Consider the following 23,884-nt stretch of genomic DNA (forward strand, 5'->3'; position numbering starts at 1 on the left):
AAATGGCATATTATGATATACAGAAGTCAAAGGTTTGGACGCACCAACTCATTCCAGAGTTTTTCTTTATTTTTACTATTTTCTACATTGTAGAATAACAGTAAAGGCATCAAAACTATGAAATAACACATATGGAATCATGTAGTAACCAAAAAAGTGTTTTAAAAAATCGAAATATATTTTATATTTGAGATTCTTCAAAGTACCCACTCTTTGCCTTGATGCCAGCTTTGCACACCCCACACCATCACACCTCCTCCTCCATGCTTCATGGTGGGAACCACACATGTGGAGATCATCCGTTCACCTACTCTGCTTCTCACAAAGACACGACGGTTGGAAACAGAAATCTCAAAGGACTCAACAGACCAAAGGGCAGATTTCACTGGACTAATATCCATTGTTCGTGTTTCTTGGCCCAAGCAAGTCTCTTCTTCTTATTGGTGTCCTTTAGTAGTGGTTTCATTGCAGCATTTCGACCATGAAGGCCTGATTCACACAGTCTCCTCTGAACAGTTGATGTTGAGATGTGTCTGTTACTTGACCTCTGTGAAGCATTTATTTGGGCTGCAATCTGAGCCTGGTAACTCTTAATGAACTTATCCTCTGCATCAGAGGTAACTCTGACTTCCTTTCCTGTGGCAGTTCTCATGAGAGCCAGTTTCATCATATCGCTTGATGGTATTTGCTACTGCACTTGAATAAACTTTCAAAGTTCTTGAAATTTTCCGGATTGACTGACCTTTATTTCTTAAAGTAATGATGGACTGTCATTTCTCTTTGCTTACTTGAGCTGTTCTTGCCATAATATGGACTTGGTATTTTACCAAATAGGGCTGTCTTCTGTATACCACTGTCACGCCTTGGTCATTGTATTTTGTGTTTTTTGTATATGTTTGGGTAAGCCAGGGTATGTTGTTTCGTATTGGGGTTTGTAGTAATTGGGATTGTGTATGATTAGGGGTGTGTCTAGTTAGGCTTGGCTGCCTGGGGCGATTCTCAATCAGTCAGGTGCTTGTCGTTGTCTCTGATTGAGAACAGTATTTAGACAGCCTGACTTTCGCGTTGTAATTTGTGGGTGTTTGTTCCTGTCTCTGTGTTGTAGTCACCAGATAGGCTGTAATAGGTTTCACGTTCCGTTTGTTGTTTTTGTATTTATTCAGTTATTTCATGTACCGCAATTATCTTCATTAAAGTCATGAATAACCTACACGCTGCATTTCGGTCTGACTCTCTTCATTCAACAGACGAACGACATTACAACCACACCTCCCTTTTCACAACTTATTGGCTCAAATGCAGGGAAGAAATTCAACAAATTAACTTTTAACAAGGCACACCTGTTAATTGAAATGCATTCCAGGTGACTACCTCATGAAGCTGGTTGAGAGAATGCCAAGAGTGTGCAAAGCTGTCATAAGGGCAAAGGGTGGCTACTTATTTTGATTCGTTTAACACCTTTTTTGGTCACTACATGATTTCATATCTGTTATTACATAGTTTTGATGTCTTCACTATTATTCTACAATGTAGAAATAAGTACAAATAAAGAAAAACCCTGGAATGAGTAAGTGTGTCCAAACTTTTGACTGGTACTTTATATTACAGTATATACTGTGCTATTTACATCTTGTGCCTTTATTCTCCCTATTGTACCTGCTGAATAAATACATGGGGAAAAAATATTTATTTTTTATTGCATGATTACAAAGTAGCCAACAGCAAGGCTGATCGGTGGCTATAATGCAGCTTCAAGCTTACAGAGTGGGTGGAGACTGAGTTGAGCGATATCAACCGACGTAATTACAGTTGACTCCAAAGGCAACCCATCAAACATGAATTTCATCAAGACTGTTTCACCCCCGCTCCGCCGTGCAACCGCTTTCACACCCTGAGTGGCGAGTGCGTTGGTTGGAGACTGAAGAGCCAAACTGCACACGGAAACAGTGCATAGCGCACCGAATTCGGATCCCAGTGTATCCTATGTAGCTAACGCAGTTCAAATATATCACTGTGTAGAATATAATCAGTACATTTCTGGGGGAACACTTTACTCTTTATAAACGAATTGGACTGTTGTTATAACGATGTAAGTACCATTTATACCTATCAAGTATGTGTTAAATATGTGTTCAAGGTTGGAGTTTTGTTCAAGGATGGAGTTATAGACCAAAGTTTCCCTTAATATTTTTCTAATAACAAGAGATCATTGATTGAAGAAGTGAAGATTAGGCTACATACCAACAATGTATTGAATAGAATATCGCACTGGGCAAATGGCTGGCTCTTATTCCAAAATCAAGACTCATTTGTTTGTATTAGTCATAGCCTACACTACTTTACTTATGTAATCCTGTTTTCATTTGTAATATTTGAATAGATATTTACAGAGATTACAGACAGGGTCAATGTTTCTATTCCTTGCATGGAAAATGTGAATGCAACAGCTGGCCTACTGAATATTTGTTTATGCCTGCCTCTAACGCAAAGCCTAATGTATGTCACAGTATAGTAACAGTCCTGGCTCTCTGTGTGTGTGTGTGTGTGTTTGCTCACTGTTGCATGCATGTGGTTCTCCCCAGCTTCTGGATAAAGACTATAACTACTGGGTATTGCACTGACTGGCGGCCAGTGCATTTCCCCCCATCCTCAAGATGCATATGAATAGCTTATTAAATCAATGGAGTAAGTACTGTAACAACTGTTTCTCTTACCCCTCTTAATATTGCATTGAAAATGCTATGAAAATATACCCCAAACACATTATATGACATCTCTATCATATCATTAGGTTTTTGATGTTCCCATGACAACTATGTGTCATATATAAATATTTCACAGTTTCACAGAAGTAGTGCATTGAATTTTTATCCTAAGCTCTATTTTTACTCTTAGTCATATGCCTTTGATTCCGAGTGGCTCCATCCATTACACTGAATTGTTTTATGTCTTTAATTTTTCTAATATGTTTTGCTGCTTGCCCGTGATTGTGATTATAGCGTGTGTGCATGGAGCACCGTGCATTGAGTTGGATGTTGTTGATGATCAGCAGCTTTTGTAGATGTAATAACATTCTGTGTCATATTTAGGTGTGTGTGTTTCTGTTTCCAAACCTGCACCTTTCGGATGTGTCCCAAATGGCACCCTATTCTGTTATTCCCATTTACAGTGTGGCAGGTAGCTACCTGCCGGTTAAGAGTGATGGGACAATAACCAAAAGGTCGCTCATTCGAATCCCTGAGCCAACTAGGTGAAAAGTCTGTCAGTGCCCTTGAGCAAGGCACTTAACTCTAAGTGTTCCTGTAAATCGCTCTGGATATGAGGATACACAGGTGAAATAAAATAAAAACGTTTAAAAAGTACTTTTAACCAGAACCCTAGTCAAAAGTACTGCACTCAAGGGAATAGGGTGCCATTTGGGGTGCAGCCTGAGTCTCTGATACAGTGTGACTAAGTGTGTATAACTGTCTTGTCCTAATATAGAAACTCCTCAGTATTGTGCGCTACTATCCTAACCGTGTTCAGAGGTGTTGAGTTAGAGAAGTGTCCTACTACTATCTATCTATCTATCTATCTATCTATCTATCTATCTATCTATCTATCTATCTATCTATCTATCTATCTATCTATCTATCTATCTATCTATCTATCTATCTATCTATCCTCTGTGATTTGAAGATCAGAGATTCAATTCTCTGAACAGGCTCCAAGTGAATAAATTTGATGAGAGTGATGTACTGGTATGATAGAGACTTGAGCATCTAAAATAACCTTTGCTTTAAGGAATACCAGGGCCATACTAGAGTAGGAGTGCTGATCTAGGATCAGTCATTATAATCGAAAAGGCTAAATATATCCTTGATAAGAGCACTCCTACCCTGAGACCCTTTCTGAATATGGACCTTGAAGATGTGCTGGGAATTGGAGTTTTCTGTTAAAGTGGTTGCTTATGGTTGTTAAGTGAATGATAACAGAAGCCATAGAGAATGTGAAGTACAGTGGCGGCTCCTCAGAGGAGGAAGGGGAGGACCCTCCTATTCAGCGAATTTCATAAAAATAGAAATAGTGAAATATTATAAAAGTTATAATTTTTAGATAATATTATACAAAATATATTCACGTCACCAAATAATTGTTAAAACACACTGTTTTGCAATGAAAGTCTACAGTAGCCTCAGTAGCACTCTGTAGGGTAGCACTATGGTGTAGCCAGAGAACAACTTGCTTCTGTCCTCCTCTGGGTGCATTGATGTCAATACAACACCTAGGATGCTCATAGTTCTCTCCCCCTTCCATGGACTTAAACAGTAAATATGACAACTTCCGGAGGACGTCCTCCACTCAATCAAAGGATCAGAAAATAAATCTAGTACTGAAAGCATAAGCTAAAGCTAGCTAGCACTGCAGTGTATAAAATGTGGTGAGTAGTTCACTCAAACAGAGAGACAGTTTTTAACAAATTCATTTCTTACTAAATTAAGGAGAAGCAAGGCAGAAAGTGAGAGAGAAAGAGAGAGCTAGCCATATTTCGAAGTCTATTTTTTTCATGTTCACTCACTTAGCTAGCATCAAATGCAGCTACCTAGTTTAGCCTACTCAAACACCTGGCTCAAAATGGAAGGGATGCTATGTTAGCTAGCTGGCTATGGCTATCCAATACTGGAACTCTTCCAAGTCAAGGTAAGCTTTTGGTTTTATTAATTTATTGCCACCGGGGCCCGCCAGTCTAACTGCTAAACTGCTTGCTGCTGACTGTACGTGTACACTGTACTGCATGATTGTAGATGTTAGTTCTAGTAGCTATGTTGACTATGACGTCACAATAATGTAGGCTGTGTGTAGCAGTTAGCGGTCATGATATAAAGGTTTAGTAGTGATATAAAGGTTTAGTACTGCTCCAGGGTCCAACTGACGCTTGACTTTGTGGTGATCTTAGGCTTTTGTGCGGATGCTCGGCCATGGAAACCCATTTCATGAGACTGTTCCTTCCAGAGGCAGTTTGGAACTCAGTAGTGAGTGTTTTTTACACACTACGCGCTTCAGCACTCGGCAGTCCCGTTCTGTGAGTTTGCGTGGCCTACCCCTTTGCCATTGTTGCTCCTAGACATTTCCACTTAACAATAACTGTCGCATGAGTTGACGCTGGAGAGACGAAGCAGGTGAGGGGAGTCAAACATTTAATGAGGAACGGACATGGAACAAGACAGGAACAGCGTCAGCAAACAAGAAAACAAAGACAAAAAACAATCAGCAGGGAACAGAGCAGGGAAACTGACAAATATAGGAGGTAATTAACAGATGATAAGTGAGTCCAGGTGAGTCCAATATCACTGAAGCGCGTGACAAGGGAAGGCAGGTGTGCGTAATTGATGGCAGGAGTGCATGATGCACACGCCCGGCTGGGCGAACAAGAACTGACGATCCGGCTGAGGCCCGATGTGGGATGGGAGCCATCCGAGCCAACCGGGGCAAGGAAACCTCTCGAGCCAGCTAGGGTGTGGAAGCCCGACGAGCTGTCTAGGCACCACGTGTTCCATTGGTGGGGACCCAGAGCCAATGCCACTATACCAACCGGAACGCAAGTATGCTCCGATGCTTTGTGTGATGCAGTCTGTCACATGAGTTGACGCTGGAGAGACGAAGCAGGTACGGGGAGTCAAACATTTAATGAGGAACGGACATGGAACAAGACAGGAACAGCGTCAGCAAACAAAAAAACAAAGACAAAAAACAATCAGCAGGGAACAGAGCAGGGAAACTGACAAATATAGGGGAGGTAATTAACAGATGATAAGTGAGTCCAGGTGAGTCCAATATCGCTGAACCGCGTGACGAGGGAAGGCAGGTGTGCGTAATTGATGGCAGGAGTGCGTGATGAAGGGCAGCCTGGCGCCCTCAAGTGCCAGGGGAGGGAAGAGCGGGAGCATACGTGACAATAACAGTCCTTACAGTTGATCGGGGCAGCTCTAGCAGTGCAGAAATTTGCGGAACTGACTTGTTGGAAAGGTGGCATCCTATGACGGTGCCACGTTGAAAGTCACTGAGCTCTTCCTTAAGGCCATTCTACTGACAATTTTTGTTTATGGAGATTGCATGGCGGTGAGCTCTATTTTATACACCTGTCAGCAATGGCTGAAATGGCCAAATCCACTCATTTGAAGGGGTGTCCACATACTTTGGTATATATAGTGTAGATGCGAGAAGGAGTTGTATATACAACTGGCTGTTGTCCACATGTGGCTGCTATGAAAGTGGACTGTGTTTGCGTGTGATCAGGGGTTTATTCATTGATCTTATTCTGTTGAAAAAAAATCTTAAATGGAAGCAATCCGAATGAAACGGTGATAAACATACCTGGATTTGTCCAATAGAAACTCTTGTTCGCAACTGTTGGATCAGCTAGATGCAGGCAAGAGTGTGCAAAGCGGTGACATTCTGTTACCTTGATTACTCTAAATTCTCTCGACCTGTGCACACGTGTAATAAACTTTTATTCGTAAGCTAGGATGTAGCAAACCTCATGATAACTACAGGGAACATTTTAGTATCATATACGTAGTAGCCTAAACCTGCCTCTGTTATATTGAGCTGGGTGAATGGAATATGAATGACAGCCATCCAATATGCTGCAATATAAATAAGGCTATTTTCAGGAGAGGAGAGTCAGGAGAGGAGAGTCAGGAGAGGGGAGTCAGGAGAGGGCAGTCAGGAGAGGAGAGTCAGGAGAGGGGAGTCAGGAGAGGGCAGTCAGGAGAGGGCAGTCAGGAGAGGGCAGTCAGGAGAAGGGAGTCAGGAGAGGGCAGTCAGGAGAAGGGAGTCAGGAGAGGGCAGTCAGGAGAGGGGAGTCAGGAGAGTGGACTCAGGAGAGGGCAGTCAGGAGAGGGGAGTCAGGAGAGGGCAGTCAGGAGAGGGGAGTCAGGAGAGGGCAGTCAGGAGAGGGGAGTCAGGAGAGGGGACTCAGGAGAGGGGACTCAGGAGAGGGGACTCAGGAGAGGGGAGTCAGGAGAGGGGACTCAGGAGAGGGGACTCAGGAGAGGGGACTCAGGAGAGGGGACTCAGAGGAGGGAGAGGTTGGCATGAAGGGACCTTTGAATCCAATTTGTAAGTCGCTCTGGATAAGAGCGTCTGCTAAATGACTTAAATGTAATGTAAATGAATCCCACTTCTTTCTCTGGGTTTGTTGTTGTTTATGATGATGTAATCAGATGGGTTGAGTCTTTCTGCCTGTCCTCCTCAGAATCAGGATTACAAAAGTACTGGGAAAATAGAGTGAGTTACAACAAGTAAATGTTGGTGGTTGCATCCAAACCGTACCCTATTCATTTTATAGTGCACTACTTTCTAGCAGAGTCATGTGGTCACTGGTCAAAAGTTGTGTATTGTAAAAGGAATAGAATGCCATTTGCGATGCAGGCGTTCTGTTCGATTGACTTCATAGCCTTAGCCTCTTAGCTCACACAGATGTCACTGTGTGCTGTATGTTCTAGTGAAGCATGCACGGGGAAACCTTTCTGTAAAGGCTTGCTCACATCGCACCAAATGTGGATCAGCGAGCTGTGTTTTAGCGACCACCCGCTGTAGACGTTTGACTGGCAACATTTTTCATGGGATTCCACATGGTAAACCGATGCACATTCAGTTCGCAAATTACGTTCAGAGGTGCTAAGTACTCTCGGCCAGAAAACGCTGTTGGTGTGTCTGAGCCCTAAGTCTGTTGGCTCTGTCCCAAATGGTTCCATATTCCCTTTATAGTGCACTACTTTTGACCCAAGCTCACTATAGTTCACTATATTGGGAATAAGGTGATGTTTGGGATGCTATATGTTATTATCTGATTTATGGTGCATTTTCAAGAATGTATGGGGTGTTGTAGTTAAACACCCAAAACTATTTCAGATTTGACACTGGCACTGACACTGACCGATGACTTGCAAATAAGGTTGGAAAGGGAGGGAATATTTCTGGAAACTTTCGAAGTTCACCAGTAAACTACCAGAATTTTGGTATTTTTCAAGGAAATGGATGGTCAAAAGTTTTGAGAATGACACAAATATTAATTTTCACAAAGTCTGCTGCCTCAGTTTGTCTGATGGCAATTTGTATATACTCCAGAATGTTACGAAGAGCGATCAGATGAATTGCAATTAATTGCAAAGTCCCTCTATGCCATGCAAATGAACTGAATCCACAAAAAAACATTTCTACTGCATTTCAGCCCTGCCACAAAATGACCAGCTGACAACACGTCAGTGATTCTCTCATTAATGCAGGTGTGAGTGTGGACGAGGACAAGGCTAGAGATCACTCTGTCATGCTGATTGAGTTCGAATAACAGACTGGAAGCTTCAAAAGTAGGGTGGTGCTTGGAATCATTGTTCTTCCTCTGTCAACCATGGTTACCTGCAAGGAAACACGTGCCATCATCATTGCTTTGCACAAAAAAGGTTTCACAGGCAAGGATATTGCTGCCAGTAAGATTGCACCTAAGTCAACCATTTATCGGATCATCAAGAACTTCAAGGAGAGCGGTTCAATTGTTGTGAAGAAGGCTTCAGGACCCCAAGAAAGTAGAGCAAGTGCCAGGACCGTCTCCTAAAGTTGATTCAGCTGCGGGATCGGGGCACCACCAGTAAAGAGCTTGCTCAGGAATGGCAGCAGGCAGGTGTGAGTGCATCTGCACGCACAGTGAGGCAAAGACTTTTGGAGGATGGCCTGGTGTCAAGAAGGGCAGCAAAGAAGCCACTTCTCTCCAGGAAAAACATCAGGGACAGACTGATATTCAGCAAAATGTACAGGGATTGGACTACTGAGGACTGGGGTAAAGTCATTTTCTTTGATTAATCCCCTTTCCGATTGTTTGGGGCATCCGGAAGAAAGATTGTCCGGAGAAGACAAGGTGAGCGCTACCATCAGTCCTGTGTCATGCCAACAGTAAAGCATCCTGAGACCATTCATGTGTGGGGTTGATACTCAGCCAAGGGAGTGGGCTTACTCACAACTCACAAGAGCAACTTCTCCCAACCATCCAGGAACAGTTGGTGACAAACAATACCTTTTCCAGCAAGATGGAGCACCTTGCCATAAGGCAAAAGTGATAACTAAGTGGCTCGGGGAACAAAACATAGATATTTTGAGTCCATGGCCAGGAAACTCCCCAGACCTTAATCCCATGGAGAACCTGTGGTCAATCCTCAAGAGGCGGGTGGACAAACAAATACCCACAAATTCTGACAAACTCATTGATTATGCAATAATGGGCTGCCATCAGTCAGGATGTGGCCCAGAGTTTAATTGACAGCATGCCAGGGCGGATTGCAGAGGTCTTGAAAAAGAAGGGTCAACACTGCAAATATTGACTCTTTGCATCAACTTCATGTAATTGTCAATAAAAGTCTTTGCACTTATGAAATGCTTGTAATTATACTTCAGTATTTCATAGTAACATCTGACAGAAATATCTAAAGACACTGAAGCAGCAAATTAATATTTGTGTCATTCTCAAAACTTTTGGCCACAACTGTAGTCTACCACTTGTCATCTTGTGGGTAGTTAGCCCTTGTTTTGTCTTAAGGGTTAAAAAAATGATCCGCCACTATGTTTAAACGCAGAGAAAACACCCTAAATTATATTTTTTCAACTTGAAATTTCATTACTTTTCCTAGATTGACCCCAACATTAGCAAAAGTGAAACATCGCCTTTGTTCATATGCCATTGGCTCCCCAATGGTGGCTGTCAATCACCACCTTACACCTGAAACCCCACCTCTTTAAGGAATACACTTAAAATATTTAGATGCACTATTGTAAAGTGGCTGTTCCACTGGATGTCATAACAGTCGCTCTGGATAAGAGCGTCATGACTTAAATGTAAATGTAAATGTAAACAGAGAAAACACCCTAAATTATATTTTTCACACACAACATTACAAAAGTGAAACACACACACACACACACACACACACACACACACACACACACACACACACACACACACACACACACACACACACACACACACACACACACACACACACACACACACACACACACACACACACACACACACACACACACACACACACACAATGAGAAATTGAGATTTGTGTGTTACAGATTGAAATGAAGGGGATCACCATGGTTGGCACAGTTAGAAAGAACAAGCCTGAGCTCCCCCTGCACTCCTCGCAACAAGGGGGTGAGAGGCCTTTTCATCAAAGTTTGCCTTCATGCTCACCTCCACTCTAGTTTCTTACCTCCCAAAGAGCAACAGGAATGTGATCCTCCAGAGCACACTGCACAAAACGGCTGAGATCAGTGATCGTGAGGACAGAAAGCCAGCCATCATCCTGGACTACAACCACAACAAAGGACACATGGACATCCTGGACAAGGTGATTAGAACTTAAAGCTGCAGGGGGATGACTGCCCACTGGCCCCTGGTCATCTTCCATAACATAATTGATGTTACAATGCCTTTGTGATATGGAACAAGATCAACCCTACCTGGATGCCTGATAAGTGGAACAAGAGGAGGGTGTTCCTGGAGCAGCTGGCAAAGGCACTTGTATAACCCCACACATTCAAAGAAGGGAGCACCTCCCCCGCACAGCAGCCTCTTCAGGGCTTGTGAAAGCTGTTCAGGGGGCTGAATCTTGTCCTGATCCATCTGAGGCTGCAGCTGAGGCTGCAAGAGGAGGAGGTGCCAATTCTGCACCCCAAATATGGATTGTAAAACAAATACTATGTGCTGCACATGTGAGAAATACATCTGCACACACACACACACTTGCATACTGTCCTACATGTGCTAATTAGTGTTGATTGATTATGTTCTTAACATTTTTGTATCTATTGTCTATTATGTTATTCTTATTTATTGTTGTTGTTTATACACCTTGTGGGTTGAGGCAATGGTTTAAAAAATGGGAGAAGACTAGTATTTTGTAGTTGAATTCCTCATTGTACAGTATATAAGAATATATCACTATGTTGAATTCCTCATTGTACAGTATATAAGAATATATCACTATGTTGAATTCCTCATTGTACAGTATATAAGAATATATCACTATGTTGAATTCCTCATTGTACAGTATATAAGAATATATCACTATGTTGAATTCCTCATTGTACAGTATATAAGAATATATCACTATGTTGAATTCCTCATTGTACAGTATATAAGAATATATCACTGTTTCAAGACTGTTATTGTTTCCCTTCAATAAAACACATTCAAAACTTTCTGCACATTTCTGCTACTTTCTTAGGCTATACAAGTGCTATCTCTGGCTAAAAAATTTATGTTTACACCTATGCAGTACCTTTAGCAATAATAATAATAATAAAGAATTATGACAGGTGTTGTAATAGAAAATGATTGCTGTCCACTGATTAAATGCAGTCGTTCTGCATTGTGAAGAGGGAAAACCCAGATATCAAAGTTTGTGATGAATGACAGGTTGTTCCTTTGCTTTATTTTAGGGGTTTATTCCACTTTTGTGAATTCTTTACCCTTAAGACAAGGCGGAATACAGAATGTTAAGACTACACAAGGGTTAAGGTTAACACAGGTGTCTGTAATTTCTCTTGCCATCTCTCTGTCCTTTTCACATGTAAAATATATACAATAATTCAATAAGATGATTTAAAAATAAAATGACATATCTGTAAAACATTATCCTAAATATGAACCAGAAACTTAGTAAACAACATTGGTTTTTACGTGTGGCTCAGTTGGTTGCGCATGGCACTTGCAATGCCAGGGTTATGAGTTCAATTCCCACAGGGGACCAGTATAATGTATGCACTCACTGCTGTAAGCTATTCTGGATAACAATGTCTGCTAAAATGTAACATGAGTTTTTATTTGTTTTATTTGATTTATTTCACCTTTATTAACCAGGAAGGCTAGTTGAGAACAAGTTCTCAGGTGCGACTGCGACCTGGCCAAGATAAAGCATAGAAATTCGACACATGCAACAACACAGAGTATCAGAGTTACACATAGAATAAACAAGACAATTATTTTAGTATGAAATATCCTTATATATTTTATACACACTATTATTTATTTTACTATGTATTTGTTGTCAATGTTTTGCCGGCAAACTGGTGGCAGTTGTGAAAAAAGTCAAGAGTTGGATGAGTTGCAGAGGTAATTGAAAATAATGGCATTATTGATTAAATGTTTATTTAATCAATTAGCCTATTATCTACTAGAAACTCATGGACAATATGGACACAGATTTTTTTTTTTATGATTGCTGTATATGAATTTTAAAAATGTAGGTATAAATTACCAAAGTTATGATTGATTGCCATAGATTTTCTGTTAGTTACCAAAATTACTAAATATTCTGTTAACTTTGGTAAATTTTTAAAGAATATGTTCTTAATTGACTTGCCTGGTTAAATAAAGGTAAAAAAAAAAAAAAAAAAAAAAAAAAAATTACTGGTAGCTTTGCAAACTATGTTGTTCCTTCCTACAGTATTAGTGACGCCTGTTCAAGACTGTTCAAGAAACAGACTGTTCTTTAATTCCTAATCTGTCCTCCCTCACTAAATGTCAATTCCACATTTTAATGGAACAATGTCCCTACTTACATAATCAAATACTTCCTAGGTTTTAATGGAGGTTGCAATGCTTTTATTTCAGGATGCCTTTAACATGATTGTTTTATTGAGTGCTGATGATAGTAGTCTTTGAGTCTGGTGTTTGCAATGGCCTACTCTTACAGTGGTTGGCTACCCTGAACATGCCGAAACAATCCTTAGTTCCAGTTGGTTGTTTGACCAATGCACGGGAGGAGTTCCATGGGATCTACAGGAGAACGTTGTGTCTGAAATGGCACCCTATTCCCTATATAGTGCACTACTTTTGAACAGAGCCCTATGCATGCCCTGGTCAAAAGTAGTGCACTGTATAGGAAATAGAGTGCCGTTTTGGACAAACACAAGTTTGAGAGGGACAGAGTTACATTGTGTGCTGTTGACATTCTGTGTAACTTGCCATACACTGCATCCAGCCAACAAATGCATATGCGAGGATGCTTTTCATCGACTACAGCTCGGCCTTCAATACCATAGTGCCCTATAAGCTCATTACAAAGCTCACAGCCCTGGGTCTGAACTCCTCCCTATGCAACTGAGTCCTGGACTTCCTGACTGGCCGCTCCCAGGTGGTGAAGGTAGGCAACATTATCTCCTCGACACTGATCCTCAACACGGGGGCCCCACAAGGGTGCGTCATCAGTCCCCTCCTGTATCCCCTGTATACCCACGACTGCGTGGCCTCAGACAGTTCCAACTCCATCATCAAGTTTGCCGATCAACAACAACGACGAGACAGCCTACAGAGAGGAGGTAAGCACTCTGACGACATGGAGCCAGATAAACAACCCCTCCCTCGACGTTAGCAAAACAAAAAAGTTGATTGTGGACTTCAGGAGGAACCAGGCTGGACACATCAACGGGGCCGCCATGGAGATGGTCAATAACTTCAAAATCCTCGGCGTACACATCTCAGTGAAGCTGAAATGGTTTAACCACACGGACAACATAGTGAAGAAGTCACGACGGTGACACTTCAACCACAAATTCGGCCTGTTCTCGAGGGCCCTCACAGTGTTCTACAGGAGCACCATCGAGAGCATGTTGTTGGGCTGCATCACAGTCTGGTACGGCAACTCCACCGCCGCAGACCGCAAGGCTCTTCAGAGGGTGTACATGCAGCCAAACGCACCATGGGGTGCACACTGCCCTACAGGACACAGGAAGCCAAGAAGATCCTCAGGGACCCCTGACACCAAACCATGACCTGTTCTCTCCGCTTCAATCACTCAGACATGGCAGTACAGAAGCATCATGGCAAAAACTGAAAGGCTGGCCAATTGTTCCTACCCTCAGACGATCAGGCTGCTGAATAGCCACCACTAGTCGGCTACCTGCTCGCCCCAACAACTGCTACTTCTCCGATGGACAATCCCCTCACAATCCCCCCTTTTTCTCTAGAAAACATTTCAGCTGTTCATGCATAATTGAGTTATGCCTTGATATGGACTCTCAGGTCAGGCTGAGCAAGAACCCATACAATCTCAGACAGACAGCCATACAGTACATGGCACATGTAGTTGAAGTCAGAAGTTTACATACACTTAGGTTGGAGTCTACTGCTACTGGTACTCTCTGTTCATCATAAATGCATAGTCACTTTAACCATATCTACATGCACATATTACCTCTATCAGCCTGACTAACCGGTGTCTGTATGTAACCTCGCTACTGTATATAGCCTGTCTTATTACTGTTGTTTTATTTCTTTACTTACCTATTGTTCACCTAATACCTGTTTTGCACTATTGGTTAGAGCCTGTAAGTAAGCATTTCACTGTAAGGTCTACTACACCTGTTATATTCGGCCCATGTAACAAATACAATTTGATTTGAGTCATTGAAACTCGTTTTTCAACCACTCCACAAATTTCTTGTTAACAAACAATAGTATTGGCAAGTCGGTTTGGACATCTACTTTGCGCATGACACAAGTCATTTTTCCAACAATTGCTTACATTATCTCACTTAGAAGTCACTGTATCACAATTCCAGCGGGTCAGAAGTTTACATACACTAAGTTGACTGTGTCTTTAAACAGCATGGAAAATTACAGAACATGATGTCATGGCTTTAGAAGCTTCTGATAGGCTAATTGACATCATTTGAGTCAATTGGAGGTGCACCTGTGGATGTATTTCACTTCACAAAATAGATGGCATCATGAGGGAGGAAAATGATGTGGATATATTGAAGCAACATCTCAAGACATCAGTCAGGATGTTAAAGCTTGGTCGCAAGTGGGTCTTCCAAATGGACAATGATCCCAAGCATACTTCCAAAGTTGTACATACAGTTGAAGTAAAAAACTGTACATACTGTACATTTTAAATAAACAATTCAAGTGGCTTCTGCATATTCCACCTGTGTGATGTGACCTATAGTTGAGACTGAGCACATTCAGCACCACAGATATGTGTGGTCTGGCCAGGTGCCGTATGTTTCATACCTATTGATCAGCTGTAGAGCCACACAACAGGATCTCTCCATGCTCTTCCCGTGTCGGTCACCAAACTGCAGACATAAGCAGGCAGCATTAGGGTTCCTGTGTCTCCCCTGGATGGATGTCTGAAGATCCACGAGGCAATTAACACTTCAAGTGTCCTCATTGGATCCACCCTAAGTGTTTTGCATCCTAAATGGCACTCTATTCCCTATCAGAGCCCATATATGCCCTGGTCAAAGTAGTGAATGTGGTGCCATTTGAAACACACAAAGTGTTGTGTTCACCCTAATGCACTCGGCTGGAGCCACATGCCCTGAGTAAATCATTATGTAGGATTAATGACCCAGCTTCCAATCTGTACCATAATGGCCTGTGTCTGAGATCAGCAGACAGAGCAGTGGATACTATCTACAGATTGTGAATCTGACCAGAGTAGGCTGGCCTGCCATATTGACTGAAGCCTATGTGTGGATGGCATGTTGCTGTTACACTAAGTTCATTATTACTGTTCGTGCATACACATGCATACAGACATACTCACATTCAAACGCACACATGTGCACACAGACACACACACACACACATACACACATAGTGCCACACATGTACTCAAACGCATATAGTTATCCTTGATGTCTTGTTTTTGTATTGTTATTTTCCTTAGTTTTTCTCTTTTTTTCTCTTTTGTCCTTTCTGTTGGTTGTTGGCATATTGGGTGGGTGGTTGTTGGCATATTGGGTGGGTGGTTGTTGGCATATTGGGTGGGTGGTTGTTGGCATATTGGGTGGGTGGTTGTTGGCATATTGGGTGGGTGGTTGTTGGCATATTGGGTGGGTGGTTGTTGGCATATTGGGTGGGTGGTTGTTGGCATATTGGGTGGGTGGTTGTTGGCATATTGGGTGGGTGGTTGTTGGCATATTGGGTGGGTGGTTGTTTTGGTTGGGTTGGAGGGGGGCATTGGCTTGGGGTTTTGGAAGGGGGCATTGGCTTGAGTTTTTTTTGGGGGGACAGTGGGGGGGTCTCAGATGGTTGACGGGCAGCTCTTGGGGGAACTGTGGGAGGATCTTGGATGGTTGGTGCGCTTGACCCTGGTTGTTCCTGTGGATCACTCTGGATGGGAGTGTCTGCTAGATAACTGAATATAATGTAAATGTAGATGGTATGTTTTAAAATTTGATAACACATCAATTAAAAAACATTAGCACGGGGTATTTCCGAAATGGCACCCAATTGGCTCTGGTCAAAAGTAGATTGCAGCAATAAATAGGGAATAGGATGGCATTTTGGACACAGACACTTCTTTCTGCAGGTGAGAGAGTGCTGCTGCATGACAGGGATCCTGTCAGACTCGAGAAAAACTTTTGTCGCTTGCGTGTCTGTGTGAAGGCTGCGTCATCCTTTGTGACGTCACCTGTTGACGTGATTCCACATCAGTCAGGAAATGGCCTTGCTGAAGTACACAAGTATTTGGTTCAGATGCCTCTGACTCTCTCTCTCTCTGCCCTGAACTGAGATAACAGTCAGATATGTGGGACTTCCTCAGACAGAGAGTCGTTCCCCTGAGGAATAGTCCTGGTCCACCAGTTCATCTTGGTGTGAACTGGTCTCACTGTGAAGGTCTCATAACTCACATTTCTTATCTGTGGGTAGGACGTCAGTAGGGCGGTCCCACTGGTAGTGTTTCTCCTGAAGGTCTCTGTGGTCAGACACAGGTCAAACTCACTGTTTAGTGTGATAACAGGCTTTTCCACAGGAAATCACTTTACTAAGGCTGCGGCCCAAATGGCACCCTATTCCATAGTGTTCTACCTATTCGCCCCCCTGGTTAAAAGTAGTGCACTATAGGGAATAGGGTGCCATTTAGGATGCATTTGTAACTCGATTTCTTACTTTTTTTGCAGCTCTTGGCTCAGTAACAAAACCCCTCTGTAAGAGAAAGCTGAAATAGACAGACCGAAAAATCTGATTTGTAAACACAAATTGAATCCAAACAATATGAAATCTAGAGACAGATTTGTTGTTTGTAAACTGAGATTCACTCCCAATTAAAGTGAAGTGCCATCAGATTGATGCTAAGGGAAGATGACATCATTACCTGATTTTTCTACCATTGTGTATTCAAACAAACCAGACTGTAATCCATATCCATATTTTCTGAATGCCATATAGGATGTACATTCTATGGTCTGTCACACAATGTTCTGACTTCTATGGAAGTAACTGTTTGATTGAGGAGGGTTGCAGCAGGCTACAGCTCTGGTGACTGTGTGACAGTGTGGTTCTAGGATGAAGTGTGAGCGTGCGTTTCTGTGCACCATACAGGATGCCATATAGGATGCTTTGTCTTGGGATTTCTGTGAAAGTAACAGTTTGTTTGAGGTGGGTTGTAGCAGGCTACAGAATAGCTCTGGTAACTGTGTGAAAGACAGAGTGTCTCTATGATATACTGTAGATCCTCATCAGTGAGAGAGACATGATAAGGCTGCACTGCAAGCGTTTTCTCTGACAGCCAGCCGGGTTGGTGTTGCCGTGGTGGTGGTGGGGGGGGGGGGGGGGGTGTGGGGGCTGCAGTTGAGATGAAAACACTGTGATTGTTTGTACACGGCTGTGGCTGTTAAAACAATGGCAGCGTGTGTGAGAGCTAGTCTCTCATGGTGATTACCATGGTGGGGTTGATTCCCACTTGATTGACGAAGCCCTGCCAATTGTGTCAGCGTGTCAGTCTGTGCTGTTCACTGGCGTCATTGTCAGGACCAGGTTTGTTGTTGCTCCCTCAGAAGTCAAGTGAAACAGCTTATTTTAAGTAAGATATTGTTTTCATAGAAGCAGGATAGGCACCTTTCCAGTGTGGTACAGACACTATATGATTTCAAACACACAGAACTGTCCTTCCCTTTAAACACACACAGACAGTCCAGTATAATATTTTATTTTATGAAGTTTATTTTACAAGTTCACCCACTGAAAAATCACTAGCCTCTACGGCTATGCACATCACTATATCTTACTATAACATGGGGATAGGGCTGTCTACTGCCCCCGCTGGAGTAATTGCGTGCCCATAGTAAACATAATTTTTTTTTGTCAAAAGTTGCTAATATATGCAAATAAAAAATATTATTGAATAGAAAACACTCTAAAGCTTATAAAACCGTTTAAATTATGTCTGTATGTAAAGCAGAACTCTCAGGGCAGTCATTCTCCCAAACTCTCTCTTGTGATCAGAAAAGTTGGCCCAACTTTGACGTCATCGCCCCCACCCTCTCAAGCAGTTACAGTTCTGGGAACAGTCTCTCTGCCTTCAGCGCGATCTCAGCTTTCAATGGGGCTTCTCATTGTGAGAATCGTGTGCTCACACGAAAAAACAGGTCACTTTTATGCACGCTCTGGTCAAGTCCAGTCTTTTTTCCAAGATCGATTAAACGGTGCCTGTGTTTCTGTTCGTCCTCACGATTGCTGTACACCTTTATAACATGTTAAAGCTTGATTATGAAGTTAGTTTGACAAGTTTAATCGACATATAATATGTAAGTTCGACGTTTTGGTGCGCATCCACTTGACTTTTGGCTACATTTCAACCGAAATGCGTCGTTTTTGAGAACCGAAAGACACAGACTGCAAAACTAAACCTGTTTTTGGTAAGTATAATTCCTTCCAGGTCTTTCGATGGAAGAACAGCAAAGGTAAGGGAATATTTATGTGGTAAATTTGGGTTTGTGTGGACTCCAAGATAGAGGAGCCATAATGCTACCTTTTGAGCGCCGACTCATAGTATAGCCTAGTGAACGAAACCTGTAACGTTAAAAATAAATGTAACACAGCGATTGCATTCAGAAGACATGTATCTAACTATATATATGTAGAACATGCATATTTAGTCAAAGTTTATGATGTGTATTCCTTGTTAGCTGACGTTATCTGCCGGAGCTATCGTCATTTCTCAGGACATTTGAATAGCATTTTTTGAACGATGCATCATTGTAAACAGAGATTTATGGATATATATATAGCAAATTATTGAAAAAAACATAAATGTACTGTGTAACATGTTATATTACTGTTATCTGATGAAGATTTAAAAAGGTTAGTGAAATTATTTTTCTTTTAATCCTGCGTTTGTTGATTGCATATTTTTTCCAACTTGGCTATGCAAATGAGCTATGTCTGCGGTGGTGGTTTGACATAAATATGTGCTATGTTTTCGCCGTAAAACATTTATGAAATCTGACTTGCTGGGTAGATAAACAAGTTGTTTATCTTTCATTTGAGCTATTGGAATTGTTAATGTGTGGAGGTTAAATATTTTTAGGAATATTTTTGCGTTCCATGCGCCACCTTCCAGCTGAATGTGGGGGGGGGGGGGTGTTCCAAAATTGGAACCCTAGTCCCCTTCTGGTTAACATAAGTTGTTTTACTTGACTTCCGGTGTCGGGACAGCATGGTTAAAGGGCAGAGGGAGCGACAACAAACCTGGAAAGGTGCCTATCCTGCTGCTATGAAAACAATGACAGTGTGGTTTTGTTTGCTGCAGACACTTCCTGTTAGAGATGGTCTTCTCAGCTGCATTTTCCTGTGACAGTCGATTCCAATCATTTGTGTTTGATGTCTGATAAGGGCTTAGAATGCCTCAAAGCCTAAAAAGGACTCCTTAACAATAGAAGCGCACACTGATAATTATACATAAAGCAATTAAGGAACATAATCTTATGAGAAAAAGCTCCATTCACCTCTATCTGGTTACAAATGAATTAATGGAAGAGGATCACCTTCTCCAGATGAATCATCAGAAGAGCACATTTTACTTTCAAATATCTCCCCCTCATCCTGTAGTAGGCGGACTTGTCCCTCTCATCAGATGCTCTCATTAAAATGAATAGAACCCCTCTCGATCTTCCTTGTTATTATTAGCCTGGAGGGAAAACAAGTCACTTGATTAGTCAGCTATACTGGACAGTCTCTCACCTGCGTTGCCCAGGCCTGCTACACTATTTTAAGGAACCATTATTCATGTCTCTTTGTTTCTCTCCATAAAGGGGAGGCACGTTCCATCCCATTGAGCTAATGAGCGTAGATTTAGTTATTGTCCGTTCTCTCTTTCATCCACTCTACTTTTTTTCGACATAGAGTTATTTGGGGTTATTGCAGACTCTTTGTAAGGACAGGCATTCAGTGTAATCTGTCACAGAGGTGAGGGGTGTGACTAACAAGTGTGTGTGTGTGTGTGCGTGTGTGCGTGTGTTCATGTGTATTTTTGTGTGTGTGTCTACCTTATAGCAGACATCACTCCCCACTCCAGGATGTGTGACTGTGACGTGGATGTGTCCTCAGAGCCCACCAGCCCCAGGCTCTATGGTGAGTCCTCTGACAAATACTACCATGTGGACCGCTGGCAGAAGCTCCGCACCGCCGTCCGCAAGCTGGAGTTCTGGGAGAACTTCACCGCCGAGCTCATCGGGAGCGGCTTCTTCTCCAAAGTCTACAAGGTACCTGGTCCCTCAATAAGCCATCTGTAGTGAACCTAGTATGCATCACAAATGGCATCCTACTACCTACAGTGCCTTGCGAAAGTATTCGGCCCCCTTGAACTTTGCGACCTTTTGCCACATTTCAGGCTTCAAACATAAAGATATAAAACTGTATTTTTTGTGAAGAATCAACAACAAGTGGGACACAATCATGAAGTGGAACGACATTTATTGGATATTTCAAACTTTTTTAACAAATCAAAAACTGAAAAATTGGGCGTGCAAAATTATTCAACCCCTTTACTTTCAGTGCAGCAAACTCTCTCCAGAAGTTCAGTGAGGATCTCTGAATGATCCAATGTTGACCTAAATGACTAATGATGATAAATACAATCCACCTGTGTGTAATCAAGTCTCCGTATAAATGCACCTGCACTCTGATAGTCTCAGAGGTCCGTTAAAAGCGCAGAGGGCATCATGAAGAAAAAGGAACCCACCAGGCAGGTCCGAGATACTGTTGTGAAGAAGTTTAAAGCTGGATTTGGATACAAAAAGATTTCCCAAGCTTTAAACATCCCAAGGAGCACTGTGGAAGCGATAATATTGAAATGGAAGGAGTATCAGACCACTGCAAATCTACCAAGACCTGGCAGTCGTATATTAATCAGTCGTATATTGCACAAATCTGGCCTTTATGGAAGAGTGGCAAGAAGAAAGCCATTTCTTAAAGATATCCATAAAAAGTGTTGTTTAAAGTTTGCCACAAGCCACCTGGGAGACACACCAAACATGTGGAAGAAGGTGCTCTGGTCAGATGAAACCAAAATTGAACTTTTTGGCAACAATGCAAAACGTTATGTTTGGCGTAAAAGCAACACAGCTCATCACCCTGAACACACACCATCCCCACTGTCTTCAGCAGGGACAGGGAAGATGGTTAAAATTGATGGGAAGATGGATGGAGCCAAATACAGGACCATTCTGGAAGAAAACCTGATGGAGTCTGCAAAAGACCTGAGACTGGGACGGAGATTTGTCTTCCAACAAGACAATGATCCAAAACATAAAGCAAAATCTACAATGGAATGGTTTAAAAATAAACATATCCAGGTGTTAGAATGGCAAAGTCAAAGTTCACACCACAGTCCAATCGAGAATCTGTGGAAAGAACTGAAAACTGCTGTTCACAAATGCTCTTCATCCAACCTCACTGAGCTCGAGCTGTTTTGCAAGGAGGAATGGGAAAAAAATTCTGTCTCTCGATGTGCAAAACTGATAGAGACATACCCCAAGCGACTTACAGCTGTAATCGCAGCAAAAGGTGGCGCTACAAAGTATTAACTTAAGGGGGCTGAATAATTTTGCACGCCCAATTTTTCAGTTTTTGATTTTTTTTTTTTTAAAAATATCCAATAAATGTCATTCCACTTCATGATTGTGTCCCACTTGTTGATTCTTCACAAAAAAATACAGTTTTATATCTTTATGTTTAAAGCCTGAAATGTGGCAAAAGTTCGCAAAGTTCAAGGGGGCCGAATACTTTCGCAAGGCACTGTATATAGTGCACTCCTTTTGACCAGAGCCCTATGGGCCCTGGTAAAAATAGCGTACTATTTTTACAATAGGGTTCCATTTGCACTGCATATTTAAGACAAAGCATGTTTTGTGTTGGATCTAATTGGAACATAGTGGCAAGAAATGGTGGAACATACTGGCCATCAATCTGTTTGATTTAAGTGATGATTTAATCACAATGAAATAATGGAGTCGTTAATTAATTTACCTGCAAAAACAGCTCCTTTCAGACAGTCACTTAAACATTTTGTACAAGTTATATTACTAGGTCTTGAGCAGGTTTTTTAGTGGTTAAACTGTAAAAATGTGTCTGTTTCTCTCAAGTGATTCACAGTACTGTGAAATAACTCTTGTCTGTTTATTTCAGGTGATTCACAGTACTGTGAAATGACTTGTCTGTTTCTCTCAGGTGATTCATAGTACTGTGAAATAACTCTTGTCTGTTTCTCTCAGGTGATTGACAGTACTGTGAAATAACTTGTCTGTTTCTCTCAGGTGCTTCACAGTACTGTGAAATGACTTGTCTGTTTCTCTCAGGTGATTGACAGTACTGTGAAATAACTCTTGTCTGTTTCTCTCAGGTGATTGACAGTACTGTGAAATAACTCTTGTCTGTTTCTCTCAGGTGATTGACAGTACTGTGAAATAACTCTTGTCTGTTTCTCTCAGGTGATTGACAGTACTGTGAAATAACTCTTGTCTGTTTCTTTCAGGTGATTCATAGTACGAGCCATAAGGTGATGGTGGTGAAGATCTATAAGAATGATGTGGACCAGGATAGCATCGTGCGTGAGATCAGCCTACTGCAGAAACTCTCCCATCCCAACATAGTCAGGTATTTAGTCAGTCACACCTTTTTGTGATGCCGACTTATAGTATTTGGTATATGACCTTATTGATACCATGTAAGAATTTTGCATCATTGCTTATTCATTAAAATAAATATTAATAGATGCATTGTACCTGTCAATGTAATAAATAAAACAAAATTTGTTTACATAAGATTAAGCCTGATAAGCCTATAATTTTTGATTTATGTAAGATTATCTGTGTTAGTACAGGGCATACACTATGAATGGGAATGCTGGGAAGCTTTGTGTACTTTATGTCGTGCAGTCAATGGCTCCAGAACATAATAATCTAGTAGCCACAAAGGCCTATTCTACCCATCTGAAGTGGTTACATAAGGTGTGAAGGCATAGTTTCAAGTGGATGTTATGATGCGCACCACAGAATCACGGCAGACCTTTCCTGAATTCCAATCCAAAATATAGGTTATTATACTGTATACTGTACTTCCAGTCATACTTATGCTAAATATAGCAACCCAGAAATCACCTTTGTCTCAAGACATCTCCAGATAGCTTCATTTATATGTCTAAAGATGTCTCAAGAATTTTCATCCAGACACTTATTCATTAAAATAAATATCTAAGACATCTTTGTATATGTCAATGTCTAATAAATCCAGACAAATTTGTTTCTTAACATTCCAAGATCCAGACATCTTCATTTTTATTTATAAGATTATCTGTGTTAGTACATGTCTCAAGAATGCTCCAGACATCTTCCAGACATCTTCATATCCAGTCATTAACATGTCTCAAGACATCTCCAGATAGCTTCATTTATATGTCTTAACATGTCTCAAGACATCTCCAGACATCTTCATATATGTCTTAACATGTCTCAAGACATCTCCAGACATCTTCATTTATATGTCTTAACATGTCTCAAGACATCTCCAGACATCTTCATTTATATGTCTTAACATGTCTCAAGACAT

The 23,884-nt window shown here is 41.6% G+C and overlaps 1 protein-coding gene across 2 annotated transcripts in view; it reads left to right on the forward strand.

The window, feature by feature from the left end:
- The first annotated feature begins 1,847 nt into the window (after positions 1-1,847).
- The window catches only part of LOC124035258 (dual specificity testis-specific protein kinase 1-like), a 49,027-nt gene continuing 26,990 nt past the window's right edge, over positions 1,848-23,884 (forward strand). The window contains exons 1-4 of one of the 2 annotated variants that reach the window (XM_046348704.1): positions 1,848-2,089; positions 2,583-2,685; positions 20,333-20,541; positions 22,812-22,933. In XM_046348704.1, the coding sequence (XP_046204660.1) occupies positions 2,655-2,685; positions 20,333-20,541; positions 22,812-22,933 (362 nt within the window). In that variant the 5' untranslated portion in view covers positions 1,848-2,089; positions 2,583-2,654. The remainder of the gene's footprint in view (positions 2,090-2,582; positions 2,686-20,332; positions 20,542-22,811; positions 22,934-23,884) is intronic. The other variant, XM_046348705.1, reaches the window with a different exon arrangement.

The sequence above is a fragment of the Oncorhynchus gorbuscha genome, linkage group LG05, assembly GCF_021184085.1.
Source record: "Oncorhynchus gorbuscha isolate QuinsamMale2020 ecotype Even-year linkage group LG05, OgorEven_v1.0, whole genome shotgun sequence".
In the NCBI taxonomy this organism is placed as follows: Eukaryota; Metazoa; Chordata; class Actinopteri; order Salmoniformes; family Salmonidae; genus Oncorhynchus; species Oncorhynchus gorbuscha.